Raw genomic sequence first — 21,113 nt, forward strand, 5'->3', positions numbered from 1 at the left:
TATGTTGTCTGTTTACTTTTAAAGGAGTGTGTGTGATTTCCAGTGTTGAGTACATCACTCAGCTTGAAATAGAAATCTTAGTTACAGTCTGATTTTTAGTCTAAATAAATGCTCTTTTTGTAGTAGTAGAAATATTAACTGGCATATCTCTGAAATTTAAATGTCTCATATCCATATGTATATTTTAATGTATGGAGCAGAAATGAATGTTATTTTAATCAGCCTATATCTCTGCATTTTCTTTTTTTTCTTGTAGAGATCAGTGCTTTTCTTACATGTTTGGAGTAAACAATTTTGAGTAGTTATCCTGTAGTTTGAAGGTTACTGCTCTATACCCAACTTCATTCTTAACGTGAAATTTCATTATGTTAATTTCTTTCTGTTCTGTTTATGTGTTGGCATGTGGTGCTGCTTGTAAGCATCAAGTAGTGCTTCCTTTTCTTTTTTTCTCCATCTAGTTTAAGGTGGGATTTCAGATGTGTACTTTTGTAAAGCTGATTTCACTTTAATGTTTCTGAATTTACTTATATTCTGTAACAAACATTTTGTGGGTCTGTATAATAGAAAACTTACACTGTTGTTCAGGTAATGTCAGTTTCATGAAACCTTGTGATTTGTCCTTAGTGCTTTTTATTCATTCTTTTGGGTAATTGACAAAACCGGCCAAAATAACACCATTATGATATACTACATAGTTGCCATAATATTTTTACTTTTTTTTAATGAAAAAAAGTAAACTGCTACCTACAATTTATGATTGTGCAGTCAGTTTTGTCTTGGGGAAATGCTTTGCTGTGCACATCACTTAGGATCACTTTCCAGGATTTCATCAGACAGCGTCTGTTGAGAAAGAGACATTTCTCAAACTGTTTTTATCTGGTGTTTGTGTTTGATGCAGAGTACATGCAAGCTGCTAGAGGAGCTCCCATTTAATTATTGTCAGTGTTTCGTCATTTTGCATTGAGCTGTGAAGGTTTGTCTCCCCATGATTTACCAGCTTGATCAGCTAATGCCCCAGTAGCACTCTGCTAACTTAGTCATGCTGCTGGGTATTGCTTTCTTTATAAAGGATACATTCCCAAAGATGGAGCAGTCAGGTCCTGGTAAGGAGCGGTGAAGACTCTTCTAGAACCACCCCTTGTTACAGATTTCCATTCATATTCACGGAATTCCATTTTATTTAGATGGACAGCAGCAAATCAAATGCTTTGAGACATCAAAAATATGTCTCATTATATTTCATTTTTGTATTCCAAGAGATTATTAATATGTTGTGTTGAATTAGCACTATTGTATATTATTCATATAAATAAATTAATAATAACTGCTTAACGAGGAATACCCCAGGGATTTTATAGAGCAGCAGTTGCAATAAGGCCTTGATTTTTTAAAAGAACAATCTTACCAAACCCTGCTTTCTATGCAAGAGTAACTGCTGATATTATAGCAGAATAATTACTACAACATCGCTATATTTGTCTTTTTAACCATGGTTCAAAAAATTTTGTAATTAATAAATTTTGTTTTATTCAGAGAAAACCAAAATTAAAGAATAAGGAGTTTAGAAGACTAAACAGATCTGGTAAAGGTTTTGTCTTGTCTTCTGTTCTTAAAAAAATATTTCTTAATGAATCTAAGCACGTCCTTGGAATCATTAAGTCAAAATAGGATTGGGTTTTTAAGCGTGTGGGTTGCTCCGTTGATTTTTCTCGTTACCTTAAAATAAACTTTGACTGAATCCTGGGAGAAAATTTTACTATGCTAAAATAATACCTCTAAAAGATAAGAGCTTTATTGGGCAGGAAGGGAAGGGAAAATCTCAGTTCAATGAAAATGTTTTTCTTCTTTGAATTCAAAGATTTTTGAAATCTGTTTAAAGTGGGATAAAAAAGAATTTAAATTCTGTTTCAATCAATAATGAGAAAAACTTTATAATATAAATATATATACATATTTGTATATATGGCATTCCTTGCATTTAATCAGAAACCAAACCTGAAGTCCCCCCTCATGTTTTAAAAAGATAAGCAAACAATTTCCAACAGTTAGAAGCTATTATGAACTAATTTTTCTGCCAGCAATATAGTTGTGAGTGAAACCTTGAAACCAGTAAAGTTTTACAATAATTAAAAAATGAGATCAATATACCTTTTTAACAGTAGTGGAGAATTTGTTTGGGTGCATCTGCTGTTCCATTTTAGAAGGAGATCTACTGCAATATGTCCATCCCAGATGAATAAATTTCTTTTCAATCAGGGTTTTCTGTAGCAAACTCATTTAACTTCCAGGAACTGTTAAATTTGGTCCTTCAGTTTGGATTTGGAGTGTCAGAGCAATGCAGGAGGTGATGCAGAGTTGGGTGTGTTTGAGGAGATTTGAAGTCACATGTATGTTTTGGGTGACTCCTGTTTAATTTTTGCAGGCCAACACAAAGCTGAGTGATCTGAAACAGTAACAAATATATTGATTTCTTCTTTTTTTTTTTTCTTTTGAGAAGTGTTTGAGAAGCAGTTTTAATTTTTATATCTCTGCTCGCAACAAACACAGCCTGTTCAGTAAGAGCACAGTTGTACCCTCTGTAGCCCAGAACTCAAACAGCAAACTTTTATTTAGATTGTGATCATAGACTTTGCCCTCTTACAGGGCTTCATTCTGTGTAGCAAGTTCAGTGTTGCTCTGGAGGAGGATTTTTAGAGTTACCGTTGAACTGTAGAGCTGGAACACTAATTGCTGAATAGACCTTGATAAAATTGCCTGATAGCTATCAGTTAAAAAAAAAAAAAGGTGCTTTAAACTATAATGTAGGATAACAGTACAGCTTTTACTGACATTGAGTAGCCCTCGTCTGGGATCAAGATGAGTTTTAACTACTGGGTCTAGGGGCAGGATGATTTTTCGAAGTTCCTGTTTTTTGCTGCTCAATCAGTTTGTGTTTGGTGGCTTCATGTTAACTGTTTATATTTTCCTTACTGAGTCTCTGAGATCTACATGAACAGGAAAAATGTATAGCATAAATTATTTCAATTTATCATTGCTAGTTAAAAATTGCTAGCAGCTACTTTCAAGGCAGCCTGTAGTTTCTTTCTAAAGGTGAGGATTAAGGTTTTATTTCTTGGAGCTGTGAAGACAGAGAAATAATGCTTGCTCATTTCAGTCAAGTCTATTAGAACTGGATTCTGTGGTTAGCACAGTTTCTGTGCCATAAGTATTGGTGAAGATTCATGATTAAATTATATTATTACCAAGGACATTGTAAGGGTATGACAGAAATTCTTAGAACAATGTATATATAATATATTTAGTATTACCAAAGTTGCTTTATGCACTGATTACTGTTTAAGTTAATTCTTCAAAATTTGCTTTACAATTACTTTGCAGACAGCAGAATCACTTTTCATATCCTGGCTGTTTACTAAGGTGTGTTGACATTTAGGAATCTGTTTAAACCCTTCCATATTTTTGCATAGAACTGGTTTCCATTTATAAGCTTTTTCTAATTGATTCTACTTCTTCCATCTAAGGTGATGCATATTTAATCTAAAAAGTCTACTTCTTACCACTTGATGTGAAGAATTATGAATTTGTGAACATTCTCTTGTTCAAAAAAGTAGATTGGCATTTAGGTTTTATAGCTCTCAACGTATTCCCACCTACTCAAACATAAAATTAAATATCACAAGCCTGATGAAAAGCAACAGCTCTGCACTGGTGATGTAAAGGACAATATCAGTTGAATACATTTAGGTAATTTCTTTTTTCTTAATCACTGCATAGTTTAAATAAGTCCCCCAAATTCTAAGAACTCAATTTACAAATGCTTGAGTCAGAGTGGTAGTCCTTCAGTTCAAAACTGCTGCCAGAAGTGGCTGTATTATTTCATGTGTTAAAAGAGCACTGGTGGATTTTGTTCATTAATCCTTGAATTATGTAGCAGTGAAGCCAGCAAGTGGGATGTGATCGTGTGCACTGCTGAAATGAGTAATGTCCGTGTTGCCTTGTACCTCGAAGCAGGTCTCACAAGTATTGTTAACAAGCAGTTTTAGAACCCGGCACTCTGACAGATAATCTTTGCTTGTTGATCTGATAGTGTTAAGATGGTTTGAAACCCTTACAAACTCAGGTGCTGCCTCAGGAGACGGGCAGAGGGGTGGAGAGGAGGTGGTTCTCTGTCACCCTGATGCTGGGGTGGGTGGGGGGACCTCCAGCTGGGATCTCCCGGCAGGGAGGTGCTGGCACTTGTCCTCCAGTTCCCTGCCAGCCAGGCAGGTGCGGGGGAACAGCTCTGTGGCCAGAAAGGAGGGGTGCTCGCTGAATCTTTGAGTTGTGTTAGATCTCTTAAGGTCATTGTCTTGTGTCCTGATTAAAATGGCAATAAATTCAAGGTTTGGTCATTCTTCTGGTATGTAATTTTGTTTATTATTTGGGCTTACTGTTTCAGTGTAGTGTGAGCTTGAACCAACTGATGGTTCCAAAAAGACTATTAGGAGTGTTTTAAAAACTGCACAGTCCAGAAGTTATTAATTTGAAATACAACTGGAGAAGGAGACAGTGGCTAATATTACTGTGTTAGTATTATTTATTAAACATATAAAAGGATAAGAGAAAATGGTTTTATACCAGCAAATTAACTCTCATTCAAGAGGATGCAGTATCCTGTCAAGGAAACTTCTACTTTATATTTTTAGCAAAGTTTATAGTGATGAAGAATTGCTAATACTGTTGATAATGTAGGAGTTTTATTGTTAGTAATTTAATGAAGTGGTTTGGCTACAAATGATAATATTTGAGAGGTGACTCTGGACTACTAATAATTAGTTACTTGGTGTTTTCTCTTTTGGGAAAATTGAAGTAGAATGATGTATTAAAGGCCAGCTGTACTTTCTATTCCTGACATGCCTGATACGTATTTGTTGCCTTTTTCTTTCTATCCTCTTTAATATTTCCTTTTTCATTCTTTGGAAGGCTTTGGAAAGCATTTATCACTTTAAAGCTGTTCAGAGTACTGTCAGTGTTTCCATCATGTTCCCAGCTATAAAACAGAAGGGGAATGAAGCACATTCTTACTGGTTTTCACTTATAAGAAAAAAGTTGCAATGCTCTTCAAATAGTCGTTATTGGTAGCTCTAAAGCATGGTAGGAGTCCTGTGCTAAGGATCAGAAGTAATACTGGCTCATGAGAAATCTTCTTTTTAAACCTTTTTTGTGGTGTAAGTTTCTAAACATCTTATGTATTGAAGAAATCTACAGCATCTAATTGTTGAAATATTTATCAATGTTATGTAATAAGATAAATATGAATTTTAAAAGGCAAGAGAAAGTGAAATTGGAGTAGAGTCTGGTGATATTATTTATTCCATGTCTACAGTGTGCTGTTAACTTTTCATAGAAACAGAATAGATAGTTTCTGTTCAGAACAGTTTGTTTCAGGGTGGAAAAAGGGATTTTAGCCAAGGATCTTTATGCTTTCATGCAGAAATTTATAAACTGGCAAGAGAACTTGTTCGCTCAATGAAAATTTCTCACAGAATTGATCCAGTTTACAAGCTTCTGAAAATTATTGTTTTCACATAGCAGATTTTTTTAGAAGTTTTTGGCCAAAATATGAGCAGATTGCATTTTTACTGATAGAAATGTATGACTTTAGCACCATACTGTTGTTCAGCAACTTTTGATAGCAAGGAGCATTGTGATTCTGGGCACTGGATCAGAGAGAAGTAAAACTGCATTTGTTCCTGTCATTGGCACCATATCCATATAGAGGAAGAAACATTCTGATCTACAGCATGCAGAGATGTGTAGAAAATTTCAGGGAGATGCTTTTGAAGTACTGGGGGTGGGGAGTGCAAGCTCAAAGCAAAACACAGAAGCTGGCAAATTGTGTGTAAGGCTGCAGGGGCCGAGCAAGAGGTGAACCCAAGGAGGGACTAAAACTAAGAAAAGGAGAGGAACAAATGTGCAGGGAAAGATGTAGCTAGAGCAGTCTAATCACAAAATACCCCGTGTTCTGAAACAGAAGATCCTTAAAATCCTCTGCTATTCAATGGATACCACCAGAACCCATAGTAAACCCTATATCCCTTAATATTGTGCTTCTTGAATACTAAAGGACCCTTGATTCTAAAATAGTAAACAGTAGTGCATGAAGTGAGAATGAGCTGTTGTTGCACAGAGACAAATATTTAACATAGCGACATGCATTTAGGAATTGTTTTAATCTACCATTTCACAAAAGAGGATTCAAAATTTGGAACAGATTGCCCAGGTACCTACCAGCTGTCAGCCTTGGAAATATGTGGAATTTAACTGAGCAACATAAAAGCACTCTGAAGTTGGCCTTGAGTAGGGACCACAGGTCTTCCCAAGACCTCTTCCAGCTTGGTTTACATCTTTACGCTTGCTTGATTAAAGAACATTCAGTTTTCCTTTTTCTTTGAAGGAATTTAAGAGCAGGGAAAACATAATATTGATACTTCTTACCATTTTTTCCAAACCCTCAAGGTGTAAACCAGGGACTTGGTGGGGTGGATATTGTTTCATGAATGATCTTCCAGGAAATTCTCACTCATAAGTTTACCAGGTTTCCCTTTAAATGCATATTAAATTTTGGCATCTAGAATTCCTTTTAACAACAGTTTCAGAAGGTCAATCACAATGTGCCTCGTCTGCATCATGTTGGAATATATTAGCTGATTTGACATATTAGTGACAAGTGCTAATGTAACACTTAAATTTTATGAAACACAGTGAGATAAAAATGGAAAAAGCGATTATCCAAGTCCATCACTAGAAAGTGTCATATTGGACAAATACCCGAGAATACAAGTCTTAAAATAAAAACCAAGAAAAAAAGAAAGATGATTCCTAATCAGAGCTTGAAAAGCAAGGGAAAAAAATGCTCAAACTAACCTTGAAGTCAGTAGGGAAACCGGTGTGTTCATTGCTGAAATTATTTCCTGTGATTATGAAACATGTTTTCTAAGTAATAATTAAACTGAGAACACCTAATGAAAAGCCAAGGACCAGAATTTACTTGTGAACAAGCAGCTCTGTGATTATGCTGACTACAGCTTCATTTCAACCTGCATCCATCAGTGCTGTTCACTTTGTGCTAAAACTGAAAAAAAAATGGAGTGGAAAATCTTTTGTGATTTTGGGGTTTTTTAGCCTTTCCACTGAATATACATAGTGATTAAATATTGTAAAGCAATGCAAATATTTATTGCTTCTGAAGATATACATGCAGTCTTTTGTAAGCCATGGTCCTTAAACTTTCCATAGTGTTTTGGTAATTTAACATGCTTATGTTCCATGTGAACTGTTAGTCTGGACATAGTAAATATATGTGTGTTCTCTTGTTTGAACATTTGCAAAGAGAAGTAATAATTGCTAGTTGTGTTTCAACAATTAACATTCTCACCAATAGTGTTCTCATTATGTGGCCAGTGTATTTGATGTTATATTGCTGTAAAATAACTTGTATTGTCTGTATAAAGGCTAAAATCTTGTGCTTGATTTGTTTGTAACATGGCAGAAGCACTTGTATGCTGGAGCACTTTCCTCATTCTCTGTTACAGATCTAATCATAAGAGACTATATGAAATATATATTTTAGGACAGCTCTCTGTGTGTGATTTTCTTGACTAGTTTGTCATTCTACAATTATGCCGCAGTAAACACATTTAAAGAAGTGTATTTGGCACATTTCAAATATGGAAAAATATTTTTACACCCTTTAGTTAGAAACAAATCTGATGATTTACAGTGTAATTTTTAAATTCAAACAGGGATAATTGGTGCTTTTTCATTAGAGTTTAACTAATTTATTCAGCACAATGGTGGTTCTTAACATACTCTGAGAGATTCTAAGATTACTTACAGATAAAACCACCAGATTTTTGATATAGCTTCTTTTTTCCCCTAAGAGAAAAAAAATATTTGTTCAATTCCCTTATTTTTACCATTTTTACCATTTTATACTTATTTAAGTATAAAAATTTTGCATGTCAAACAGCTCTGGGTGATTTTTAGATTGTTCTCCACAGTTAATTTTTCTAAGTAAAAATAAGGGAAGCTACATTTTACAATGGTAAATTTTTTATGATAAATCATTTAGTGTTGTCATCTGCAGATGTTATCTCTGCTGACCTTGTGTAGTTTACCACTGTCATTTGGTGTAAATGTTGGATTTTGTCTTTCTGTTTCTCATGTGAAAGTTTAAAATGTATATGATAATTAGGAATTTGTGATAGCAAGGTTAACTGTAGAGAAGTTCATAACGCTAGTGATCAGTGCTGTCTGCTGTAGGGTATTTGAGACCTGTTACTCCTTTTTCGGGCAGTGGTGCTGGGTTTTCTGTGATTTGCTCCTGAAGTTACACACACTGGTGTACAGCATTCACTCGGGGGCTGGGGTTTTGTTTCTGACAGAAAGCTGATCATCACCCTGGGCAAAAAGCAGAAGAGGAAAAATGAATCTTCAGATGAATTGTCTGATGCTAAGCAGACTCCACAGCGGCCAGTGAAAGATGAAGACTCACAGGTAAGTAGTTGGTATTCTTCCTTGATAAATGTCTGTCTGTATGTCTACAGAACTTTTTTGCCCTGTCTCCAGAAAGTTACACTTCCTTGGATGCAGTGACAGTTACTCTCACACTTCCGTGTATCTCATAGGTAGAACTTTTCATCATCAGCCACTTTTCTCAGTTGAAAATCAGAAAATCCTACAGGGTAGGATTTTTCCATAATGGGACATCAATGCCCTGCTTGTATCTGTTTCATTTCAGTACAAAAGCCCATAGATTTGAGACTGTAAGTACTTAACACTGAGCTGGCAGTTAGACCTGACCCTTACTTTGGCTGAGTGTGAAAATGCAGAGATTGCCTAACCGGCGGGACATTTATCAGTGAAGCTGGCTCTTTGAGAACTTTTAAAAGGGTTGTTTCAAGCTTTAATGTGGGTTGGGTTTTTTTTTTCTGAGCTCTGCTTTTGTAGAAACTGAAAGAACAGATTTCCTGCAGTGTTGGATCTGAAGGCAGCAATGATCAATATGCTGATAGGCTCTAGTTGCTTGTGGAATACTTCTGAAGGAAGTGCCCGAAGAAGAATTGAAGTGGTCGAGTCATTCCCTTGGGGAATAGCTCTCTTGTAACTTACTTTCTGCAGTTTTTTCATAGATTGCCCTGAAATAACAGTAACATAGCTAATTATTTTGAAAACTTGTGCACGAAGAAATAGGAACTGTTGATAAGAGATTATATTCTGTTTATGTTCGCATTAGTAACAGAATTATAACGTCTTACTTTAGGGCAATCTCCAGTAAGGAGTAAGGTTATATGCTGGAACTGCACAGGTTTTTGTCCTGTGGCAATTTCATCCGCAGAGGCAAAATCAGTATTCAAAATAAAGTGCTGTTGAGTTAAAATTAATTGCATTAGTTGCTGATAGTTGTCAAAAAACAATTATGAGATACTGAATTGCCCTCTGGTGTTTCACAGATAATGATGCTGGAGGGGAAGAGGGATCAGAAGCCATTTCCCAGAATGACTTCTCATTAACTGAAGTGATAGCTTGTCCTAGGTGAAGGTTACCTGAAAGGATCTGTAACTTTTTAGTCGTGTTCTGTTATCAGATAAACATAAATTTATAGGCCAACAAATATAATACAAAAGAGTGAAGATCAGTTCTTTCTTGGGAGTATCATGAAATCAGCTGCTCATGGTGTGAAGGGAAAAGAGGGTAGAGATAATCAGGGGTGGCATGAGAGAGAAATAACTTTTATTGCAGAATGTCACAGCATTGTCCTCTTCTCTTTGAAGGAACTGGGGAGAAGCAGGAAAGTCATAAATTGCTTTACTTGATTAATTCATTTTCTCTTTAGTTTTCGAATATGTTCATGATTCTATTTTCAAAGAGCTGTTTCTAATTTCTGTTGCAAATAGCTGCTTCAAAGCTCTGGGGGGCAATTTTAGGCCTTTTTTCCCCCCTAATGCATTTGCATGCTTAGTTTCACATCAAGTGTCTTTCTTAAGTAGATGGATTTTTTAAATTTTTTTTTTTTATTTTTAATGTGTGGTGCTACTTCATTTTTTGTCTTAGAGCTATTTGTTTATGACCATAGTTCTCAGCTCAGGGAAATACAAAAGTTTTTTTTCAAACAGCTCAGATTATGTATTAATGTGTTGGAGAGCATATGTTGATGTTTTGCTAATCACTTCATACTTTAAGAAAAGACACAGTGAGAAGAATTGAAAATGCCAGTTACATAATCTTGCATTGCTCATGTTACCTGGCTTTTTTTTTTTTTTAACCTACTTTTGTCATCAAACTATTATTGATTTAAGTATAATGTGACATTAGTGTGTCTTTACACTAGAAATTCCTTCTGGTGATAGCACCTAACACCACACACGTTTATGGAAGAACAGCTAATCTACATAACTGTGGAAAGCTCATGAAGGAGTTTCATTTTTGCAGCTTCTCTAGAGGAATGGTCATAGCCCTTCTTGGGCTTGTACTGTACCCGTAGGTTGCTGCTCTGTTTTTGCAATGTAGTTAAAGTACAGCTATGTCATTTACCAGATACCAGCCAGACCAAGGGCTCAATTAACAGTCAGGAAGAAAAGTTCCTGTGCTGCAATCTCACTGTTACTTAACATCTGCTCTGCAGAAGCCATTGTGACCACAGGATTTAGGGTTTTGTCCTCTTCACAACTTGTTCTCCCAGCTGAGCACTGCAGTGTAATATAACTTGCAACCTGCAGTGGATTTTCTTCCACAAAAAACGCTTTTCTGTGTAGCTCAATATAATAGATTTGTTTTGTAGAGACTGTTTTTGTTTTGCTGTTTTCATTTTTGTGATGATCAGTTCTCTGAAGCAGATCATAGTGTTTTCAAATGTTAGCTGACTAGTTTGATGCTGCTATTTTTATCCAGTGAATCCAATTTACAAATTAATCTTACGGTTAAATAGGCAGTGTCTCATGTTGGTACTGAGGGGTAGGAAATGTTATGCAATATCCTAATAATCTTAAGTATTTGAAACTGTGAGTGAGAAGGAATTATTTTCTTTGACTGAACATTATTTCTTCAGCTGGAATTTGTTGTCCTCAGATTCTTGCAGAAACCAGAATGATAGGTTAGAGAGAGAAACTGCAAAGTAAGCCATATAATGGTGTTAAACAAGCCTTGATTAAGGTGGAGGAGAAAATACAGACAGTAACAAAGCAACAGACTTCATTAGCCATCATGTCAGATTTCATCAGCAATATGATCTAGTGAAAATCTTCATAATTTTTTTGTATAGCACCATTTATTAGCCATCTTGTCAGATTTCATCAGCAATCTGACCAATATGATCTAGTGAAAATCTTCATAATTTTTTTGTATAGCACCATTTAGTAGAGACACGTCAGCTTATTTTTATACCTTCCCTTCTGATGCTGGAGTTGGACAGTAACACTCTGCTGTTACACTGCATTAGGAAATCACTGTTGAAATACTGAGGCTCATGGAAGATCTGTTATGTATCAGCTTTGCTCCCATACCTGAAAGAATATTCATGTTTGCTTCATGTTTGCTTTTGAGCCCTAAAAATAAGTGTTGTATGCTTACATGAAAGAGAAAATAACAATTTAATTAATTGAACATAAGTGGATTACAGAGGTACGTTATTTCATGTTTGTTATCAGATGTTGACCTTTGGTTGTAGATACAGCTGAAGTATTGCTTAGAGTGACCCAAAACATGCAGCTCAGGTTAGGGAATTTGGGGTAAAACCTCCATCTCTTTCCTTTCTCCTGCATGGCAGAAGAGAAGATCAAATCGTCAAGTTAAAAGGAAAAAATATGCTGAAGAAGGAGAAGGGAAACAATCAGAAGAAGAAGCAGCTAAAGTTTCTGTTAAAATCAAGAAGAATTCTGCCCCTTTACCTGCTGAGCAGCCTTTACAATTATTTGTGGTAAGTAAAAATTGGCTTGGTCTGTGGGAACTTTCTATTTGTCTCGGGTAGTTCAGTGAATAAAGCTCCTACCTTGTAATACATTATTGTTTCTAAGCCACAGTTTATTGTGATATTTTCTAAGATCTTGAAAAGTGTAAGAAATTACTTCTTAGTATTTTTTTTTTGTATTCCAAACACCTGTTGATTTAATTGAAGTTAAGAATAAGACTAAAGATGGATATAGTTCAAGTAATGTTTTATGTGGCATAGACCTATGAAAAAGCTCTGTTCTGATATTACCATGACTTACAGAAGCATCAAATTATTTGGGGGATTTCTGCTTACTGAGGTATTTAAAAAGGATACCCTTCCTCTCCCCACAACCCTTTCAGGTTTACACTTCACTGTTCAGCTTGGACACTCAAAGTTACTGTCAAGCCACTCGAGGTAAACAAAGTGGCAGGGAAGAAACAGGAAAAGTGTTTATGAGATGCTTGAAAAAGTGCCAGAAATTGTAAGAGAAGGAGAATGATGATACAATTGGGAACTAATCAGACAAGAGGGAAGGTGGCTGACTATTGCAAGCAGCTGTACAGATCACCTCTGGCTCTGGGAGCACAGCCCCAGTTGGTGGCAGAGCCGTGCAATCCCATCTGTGCCTCATCTCAGCCCTGCTGGAATTCTCAGCCACAGCCTCCTCTCTCTGATTCCACAGCATGTTTGTTGCTTGTGTGCAGACTAGATGGATCAGACTGAGTTTGTCAAATTCTGGGTTTCTTTCCTCTTTTTCCACCTGTCAGAGTTCTCCAGTTGTGTATAACTGAATTCTGGGTATGTCCAGTGCATCAGTTTAACTCAGCAGGGCATCCACAGTGTCTGGCAAGAATCAGACTCCCCAGTGCTTGCACAGAGTGTGTTTGGCAGGTGAGCACTGCAGCTGATGCTGTTTGGAAGTGCCAGCCTTGCTGTACTTGTGCACATAACTCTTTCTGGATTTTAAATTTTGCTCACAGCCTGTTAGGGGATGCAGCTGGTGGAGGTCAAATTTCCCTTTATTGCTCATCTTCTGACAAGCCACATGTGGTTGAAGGTTTAAGTCTGAGAAGAGAGGGCACGTACTGCAGTTTTATAATATCCTTGTTTTCGTGTGTTTATAGGAAAATCCAAGTGAAGAAGATGCAGCAATTGTAGACAAAATCTTGTCCTCCAGGGTAATAAAGAAAGAAGTAAGTGATTGTCATGGGATAAAATGGTTTATTTGAAAAAGGGGTTTGCATCTGTCATTTTACATTCCCCCTGAACTTCCTTTTCCAGATATCTGCTGGGATGACAGTAGACACAGAAGAGTTTTTTGTAAAATACAAGAACTAGTAAGTATTAAAAAGTTGGAGTATCATATTTATGTACTCAAGTTTTGTATTGTTTTAAGGTTATTTTGTCATTTATTGAGATTACCAATGTAATATTTAAATTTCTAAGAATCTTTAATATGGTAGTAATAATTTTAAAACTATGAGGACTGTGAAACCAGCACTGTCCAATAAGCTAGCAGCCTTTATTTGCCAAAGAACAGAAGTTTTTAGAGAAGATATATATAAAATTGAGGATGTATTTATTAAGTTCAGCAGGGACTGCATGCCTGAGGCAAATTTTAATTTAATGAATTTCAATCAGAGGTGTTTTGTGAACCTAGATCAGATTTACAGTGTCATGCATTTAGGAGATGCTGATGTAGTAGTTGGACTTACTGTTTCAAAAAGAAAGAAAAAACCTGTGATAGAAATGAATTTACATCAAAAGCAAGAAATAAAAAAAGTTGCAGGGAAAAAAAAGAACTTTTTCCATATTTTATTTTAAATTTAATATCTCTTTTCCTGTCACTACGCAATTCTTGATGCTGAAAATCCAAGCTTATTTCAAATTTTGCATATGTGAATAATTTAATCAGATTTTTGCTCTAATAAATTAATTTTTTTTTGAGACTCTGACTCCACAGGTTGTTGGCGAACATTTACCTTGTGTTTTTCTGAAAGGGTAAAATCTGTTTTTTCATCTGAGGATGAGTAATTCCCAGCTGTACCTTATTTGTAGCATATCTTTAGAAAGCTTAAAAATGATGGAAATACACTAAAAAAGGGGTGTGAGGAAGAGATATGTGTACTTCTGTGATGTAATTTCAGAAAGGCCCTCCTGGGGGACAGGTAGGTGCTGCATCTCCTGGTGCTGCTGGTCCTTTCTGCTCCTGCTGAGCTTCCCTTGGGCTGAGCTCTGTGATCCGGCGCTGCCTGGAGAGATGGTCACAGGGGATACATGGGAAAACCACATCCAGTATATGAAGTGGTTTATATCTCTGGGTACTTTCTGATAGAGGTGTCAGATTTTAAACTTGACTTGTTGAAGCTCACTTGAAATAAGCTTGTTTCTCTTTTTAGGACACATGAAAGAAATCTGTGAATCTATAGTTTCGCAGATTCCAGCTCAAAACCACTGGCTTAACTAGGTGCTGTAAGATGATTATTTGGAAGAATAAATCTTTGATCTTTATGGTGGATTCTGTTGTTTTAACTGTATATTAAAAATAGATAGTAAGCTTTTGCTTTCACCAATGTGTTAATGTCAATCTCTGTGATTTTAGCTCATATCTCCACTGTGAGTGGGCCACAGAACAACAGCTTTTAAAGGATAAAAGAATCCAGCAGAAAATAAAGCGATTCAAAGTAAGGAAAGCACAAAGAGCTCACTTCTTTGCAGATGTGAGTATGAAATAAAAATTAAATATGCTTTTCTTTTTTTTTTTCCTTGTAAAATTGTGATTAGTAGTTTGCTTTTATAGAAGAGCTGATTGTTAGGAACTAAAAACGAGCCATTGGTGTTGGTTGCAGCAGGGGGTGGGTTATTTAATGTAATTTAAAGAGTAAGTCTGCTGGAGTTACTGAACTAACCTGACTTATATGGTCTAAAAGTGGAGTTGGTTGATTAATTACTTAGAAGTGGTAAGGAGGGAAGGATTGTGTCAGTATGGCTAGTTTCTCTAGGACTTCCACAAGACAGCACTTCATCCCAGAGATCTGGTGTCAAATCCCTCTTCAGTGAGTGTTGCCCAAGAGAGCCAAGGGGTTGTGTGCAGGGGGCTGGTGTGGAATTTAAGGTCTGTGCAAAAACCTCAATTTCCAACTACCAAATTAATTTAGTGTACGATGAGACCAAGTCTTAGGAAATACCAACTGTTCTTGCCTCTCTACTGATTTTATTCATCTTGCACTGCAGATGGAAGAGGAACCTTTTAATCCTGACTATGTTGAAGTAGACCGGGTATTAGAAGTGTCTCTTTGTGAAGATAAAGACACTGGTGAGGTGAGTATGTCTTAAAGCAAGTCAGGAAGGTACAGCTCCAGGTAGTGTTTGACAATTGTAATTTTATCAGATCTTGGAGTAACACTTAAATGATTTCAAAGCTTCAGTAATATTTTTAATAAGACATGACAGTCTTGTCCGTTCCTGTGCTACCTGTGAATTTGGAAGAGATTTGAAAGACAAGTCAGCACTTAATAGCTTATATTTTTATTAGTTTTAATAGGTCATAGTACGCAAAGCTTAGGTATTGACTGACATAAATGTCAGGTTCAATAATTGTCTTGTGAGTTCCATCAAAAGGCTGATCCCAAATACTGTCCTGTCTCTCTGATAGTAGCATGGGGTCACTGGTAATAAAAGCTTTAGGCAGCCAGTGATCTGGAGTGCATTGATAGCCACCAGTGAACCATTCCCTTTGTATTTATCAAAACTCATTTTTTTAATTTAAAAGTACCTATTCTGGAAAGCTATTACACAACACAAAAACATTCTGAGATTTAAAAAAAGAAAACAGAAGAGCAAGTCAAGCAATTAAATTGCCAAAATTCAGAGAGTCTGAGAAAAGTGAAGATCAAAGACTGAGAAGAAAGTTGTTGATTAAGGGTGTTGGAATATCTTTAATGCTTATTCTGCTTGTGTGGATAGCAAAAGGAGCAGACTTTTACCCAGTGATTTCTGCATTAATCTTCCTAAGAGTTGAGAGTTAGAATGACTTTTCATTGTATGCAGCAGATTTGTCATTATTAAATTTTTAGAAAAAATGTGTTGTCCTAAGACTTTACCCTCAGCTTCTGAGAGGATGACTCTTTATTTGGTTTTTAAATATTTACATCTTGAGTCTAAGTAAGATGAGCTGCTTTGGTTCCATTTCTGTATGTTGTTTATCAAGTTTTAACTGTAAAGTTTTTTCAGTCTTGTTGGTAAGACCTCTGGTTTAGGAGCTCTAAAGGTCTGCTTTAGGCCCAGGTAGCAGATTTGGAGAGTGGAGGAAATGTCCTGGGTGTAGCGCTCTGTAGTTAGTTCTGCCACCCTGCCCCATTTCCACAAATATCACAAATACTGTAATTTATCTTTGCTGAGACTAACGTAAGATTTACTTGTGGGTAAGAGGGATTAAAAAAGCACTCCAGAGGTCTACAGAAAGTGGCAGTGTTGGAAGCCAAGGATAAGTGGGTAGATAACAGGAATCTACATGGAACATTTAAAAAATTTTCAGAAATGTGATTTTGATTCCAGCTCTTGTGTAAGCAAGCTAATCTAATAGTAAGGCATATTAACAGTCAGTATACTAAATTAAAAACTGATAACATTCAGAATTTTCTTCTGCAGCCTGTTATTTACTATTTAGTAAAATGGTGTTCGTTGCCATATGAAGACAGTACGTGGGAGCTGAAAGAAGATGTAGATCAAGCAAAAATAGAAGAATTTGAACAATTGCAAGCTTCCAGGCCTGACTCGAGGAGATTGGTAAAATTATATCTAATTTACTTGTCTGTCTTGGTAAATCTGACTTAGTTTTCCCAACTTTAAACTCCTGTGTTAAAACATAAAGCTTATTGACATTCTGTGTAAAGCGTTTGTGTGCCTTGTTACCTAGGAGTAAGAAAACATTCAGGTAGGCATAGATAAGTATTCTTAGCTTAGTTGTTACTCTAAAAAAATGAATGCTTAGGAAAAAAAACTGAAGTGCTGTGACTTTCTGAGTTTCTAACTGAGCAGTGAGCCACAAGTTGAAACTGGCTATCACAGAACTGAGCACCTTTAAAATGAGCAGAAACCAGGATGACGTGTTAACGCCCTTTTATAGAGAAGAGAGTTAAATTTTGTGCTTCAGCACTGAAGGGAATTGGCAAATGAGATCTGTCAAACAGGTTCTGTAATTTTTTCCTGCTTTTATTTTATTTCTTGTTAAAGAGCTAGCTGAAAGGAAGAAAAACACATGTAATTAGGAAATGTGTTTTATCTTGAAATTATCAATCTTCTGTCTCTTAGAGCAGGAGAAAGCAAAATAGTTCTATTTCAAGTTCTGTATGTCATTGTCAGAGTAGGACATGTGTCCTGCGTGGTGTAGTACAACACTTGTTCTAACTTACTTCTTTTACATAACTAAATATGCACAGTGTTTTAATTTGGAGGCTTTGGAATTTATTTTAATGGTTTTTCCATCTACAGATAATGACAGTAGTCACGATTAACATCTTCATATTATATTGAGTTCATTTTTGTAGTATTTATTTAAAATCCTGACATTTTGGCATGTGGGAAGAAGAGCTGTTATACCTCTGTTACCATATTTGGCTGTGAGAGAAAAAGATGATTAAAGCGCAACTGTACAACTGACAGTCATCTCAGCATCAGCAACAAGTATTTTTGCTTCAGGCTCCAGCAGCTAGAGGAAATTATTTGCTGACTGCAGCCCTGCAAGCAGGAGCATGGCTGCTGCAGGAGTGGGGGAGTGGACAGATGGCAGCTGGTGGGAGAGGGGAGGAAGCCACAGCTGCTGGGGAGGGACAGCTCCTGCTGCACCCAGACCTGGGCTCAGGTGATGCTGACGCTGGCAGGGCAGAGAGAGAATTCACATGGGAAATTCAGAGCTGCCACATAAGGCCGCATGAGTCTAAGTGAATGCTAGCTTTTATAAATGCTGAGAAATGGGGAGGGAGAGGGGGGGAAGTACAGCTGGTGAGAAAAGCTCCTACTAAAATTACTTCACTTGAATGTGTGAGTTTGTTCACATTGGGATGCAGGAGCTGTCAGAAGAGTTTTCTGCTGGAATCCTACCTAGTATCAGTTAAAAACTACATGATTCCACCTGCTAAGCTAGAGGCCAGGCTGTTCTGGCTCCAGGCTTGGGAATTTGTATGTTTGTGTATATACATAAATATTTTATACACAGTCTCTCAGCTTTCTTTAGTTTGTGAGGGCCCTGAAGGTGATACACCTTGATACTCAGTCTGTTTTGTCATGGTCTTTGTATCTTGACTCTGCCTATGCTGATGCTGTTTAGATCAGATCCCTTGGGGAAATCTATTCAGGACACCAAAGCTCTCACAAGTTCACTTTTTTTGTACTACTGGCCCTGGCTTCATGCCTTGCAATGGGCCAGAGTGATCAGCAGTGCAGGGCAAGTGCAGAAGGGAAAGGGCAAAATCACAGTAACTGTGTAGATGCCCAGACTGCTTCAGCATCAGCTTCCAGAGCTGCCTTAGACTTCAGGGATGTTCTTAATCCCAATACTCAGTTGGCTCTCTTGTAGGTCAGCTGCCTGTTCTTAGAGCTGCCAAAGTGAAACTTCATGTAATCTTGAAATTTCATATATAAATGAATTTGTGTGCTCTATTATTCCTGCCAAAGTATTTGTGTTCTGTTTTTTGGAAACCAGTTGCTTAATTTGATTATCATGCAGACTTAATTTTAAAAATAGCAATTCATACAGAAAAATAAATGCAAATTTCAGATTTTTGCAGACGGTTAATTAGTAAGTGGTGTTAACAATTACACTTTCAAGGTTGAATAACAATATTCTAAATCTAAAGTGATACACTCCCAAAATAGCAGGGTTAAATATTTTTGAAAAATAAAGCATGTATCAATCTGTACCTCTATTAATCTTTCCCTTAAAGGACCGACCACCTCCAAACTCCTGGAAGAAGATAGAACAGTCCAGGGAATATAAGAATGGCAATCAGCTCAGGGAATATCAACTGGAAGGACTTAACTGGCTCTTATTCAACTGGTACAATAGGTATATGCATGGAATATTTTTTAACGTAGATTTTAAACCATATGGAGTGAAACACTTATTGCAGCTTCTCTGCTTATAGCTAAAAGGATGTGACTGCAGCAAATTTCTCTACCTTTGGGTGTGCAAGGATGTTTTATCCACAGAAATGAACAAAAATATTAAAATAATGCAGCTAACATAACTGAGGGTAAATTTTCAGTGGCTATGAGGAAATTAAAGCAAAAACAACGAAAGCGCAAGCTTTCACAATTTTTGAAACTAGCAGACACTTGCATCTTTCAAGGTGATTGCTAGAAATAGTATAATAAAGTTACCCCTCTTCAAAAGTAAGGCTAGTAAATAATTGCGTTATCTACTTTAAGCTAAAGTTAACTTCTGTGCATTAATGCTATGTGTTATGAACAGAAGTATGATCACTTGGAAAATCTTTCCCAGAGTGATGTATTTTCTGTTTCTAAGTTCATTTTCTTTTAATGTACCTTCTGCTTGCTGTATTTCCAAAGTACCAGTTGCGTGTCCCTTATAGAGGTGATGGCAGTGCAGCGGGTGTAGCATTTTACCATGCATGTTATTGATCTGCAGAAGGAAATCTGATTTTAATTCTCATTCATGCAATGCAGAGCTGGGTGACATCTGCAAACAGAGCGAAGGTCTGGAAAGTGTGGCTGAGGGCAAGCATAGAGTGGTGCTTCATGCAGTAATTTAGTTATAGGCATCTGTCTAGTTCTGGAATCAAAAAGAGAAATTTGTTAATGATGTTCTAATGCACTCCTTTTATGTGAGTGTAGCTGGGATATTTCCTATGTGTGATTTCTAGGGAATCTTCATTAATTCCTAGTTTTGTCAAGGTGAATGTGCATGTAGGAAACCTGCTTAATTTAAATTCCTTTAATTAGGGCAAAGGTAGTCCCAAAAGAATACTTCTTGAATATTTTTGTAGAACTTCATGGAACATTCTGTTCTCAGGTTTTGACAGTGCTAAACCTGATGCAAAGCTTTACACAAAGGTTTTGTGCACATTCTTTCACCTTAACCAGGGAATCCTTTCAAGGATCTTTTTGCAGTTCCTCAGTTTTGACTGTTGTTGTGGACTGGTGTATTTGAGCATTGTTTTTGTAAATTGTTCATTTTATTAACAGCATTAGGGGCTGTACTTTATTTGATGATAGTAACAAGTAAAATTTTTTTGCTTTCAGGCGAAATTGCATTTTAGCAGATGAAATGGGCCTTGGCAAAACCATTCAGTCCATTACGTTCCTGTATGAAATCCTCCTGACTGGTATTAGAGGCCCTTTCCTGATCATAGCTCCACTTTCCACCATAACAAACTGGGAGAGGGAGTTCCGCACGTGGACTGACCTGAACGTCGTGGTGTACCACGGCAGTATGATCAGCAGGCAGATGATCCAGCAGTATGAGATGTACTTCAGGGACTCCCAGGTACTGTAACGTCACTTGTGTGCAATAACTCACCCGAAACATGGCTCAGGTGGCAGCAGTGACAAGGATACTTGACATTATCTGTCTTTTTATCTTGGTGAAAGTCACTTCACGTTCCAGGATGTTACATTTGAGCATCTTCAGCAAATGCTTACTGGGTGAATTTAGTGGCAGCGTTAGCAGCAAGATGAGTGTGTTGTTTCACTGTGCTGAGTAATTTTGCAATTGAATAGCAGTGATGCTGGTACTCTTGTGGAGATTAAAGTGTACACAGATGGTTGCAGTTGGGTCGTGAATCTGAAGAGCAGGGAGAAAAAAATAATACTGATTAAGCTCTGCTACCTCTATGAAGCTGTTGATTTCCTTTTACTGGTGTTAACTGTGTACACTCTGAACTTGCTTTTCTGAAATACACACCATTAAATGACATGAGAAAAACTTGAAACCTGACTATTTAAAGAGGATTTTTTAAAAATATATTGTCCATAAATAATTTTTTATAATTGTCATGGTATATCTTCAAAATTGTTAAAGCTGAGAACTTTTTTAAATAGTGCTAAATATCAAAATGACATCTTGCTTGCTTAATGAGTTATTCTGTACTGCCTTGTTGAAGGCTTTACATGTTTTCCTTGT

General features: G+C 36.6%; 1 protein-coding gene across 11 annotated transcripts in view; it reads left to right on the forward strand.

Moving 5' to 3' along the window:
* Nucleotides 1-21,113, forward strand: part of CHD9 (chromodomain helicase DNA binding protein 9) — an 87,660-nt gene that overhangs the window by 36,451 nt on the left and 30,096 nt on the right. For all 11 annotated transcript variants that reach the window (XM_041400402.1, XM_041400396.1, XM_041400393.1 and 8 more), the window contains 9 exons: nucleotides 8,427-8,538; nucleotides 11,807-11,956; nucleotides 13,096-13,164; nucleotides 13,253-13,308; nucleotides 14,574-14,691; nucleotides 15,206-15,292; nucleotides 16,622-16,759; nucleotides 18,916-19,037; nucleotides 20,234-20,477. In XM_041400402.1, coding sequence (XP_041256336.1) covers nucleotides 8,427-8,538; nucleotides 11,807-11,956; nucleotides 13,096-13,164; nucleotides 13,253-13,308; nucleotides 14,574-14,691; nucleotides 15,206-15,292; nucleotides 16,622-16,759; nucleotides 18,916-19,037; nucleotides 20,234-20,477 — 1,096 coding nt within the window. The remainder of the gene's footprint in view (nucleotides 1-8,426; nucleotides 8,539-11,806; nucleotides 11,957-13,095; nucleotides 13,165-13,252; nucleotides 13,309-14,573; nucleotides 14,692-15,205; nucleotides 15,293-16,621; nucleotides 16,760-18,915; nucleotides 19,038-20,233; nucleotides 20,478-21,113) is intronic.

This window comes from Onychostruthus taczanowskii, unplaced genomic scaffold, assembly GCF_017590055.1.
Source record: "Onychostruthus taczanowskii isolate IOZ18803 unplaced genomic scaffold, ASM1759005v1 scaffold18, whole genome shotgun sequence".
Taxonomy (NCBI): domain Eukaryota; kingdom Metazoa; phylum Chordata; class Aves; order Passeriformes; family Passeridae; genus Onychostruthus; species Onychostruthus taczanowskii.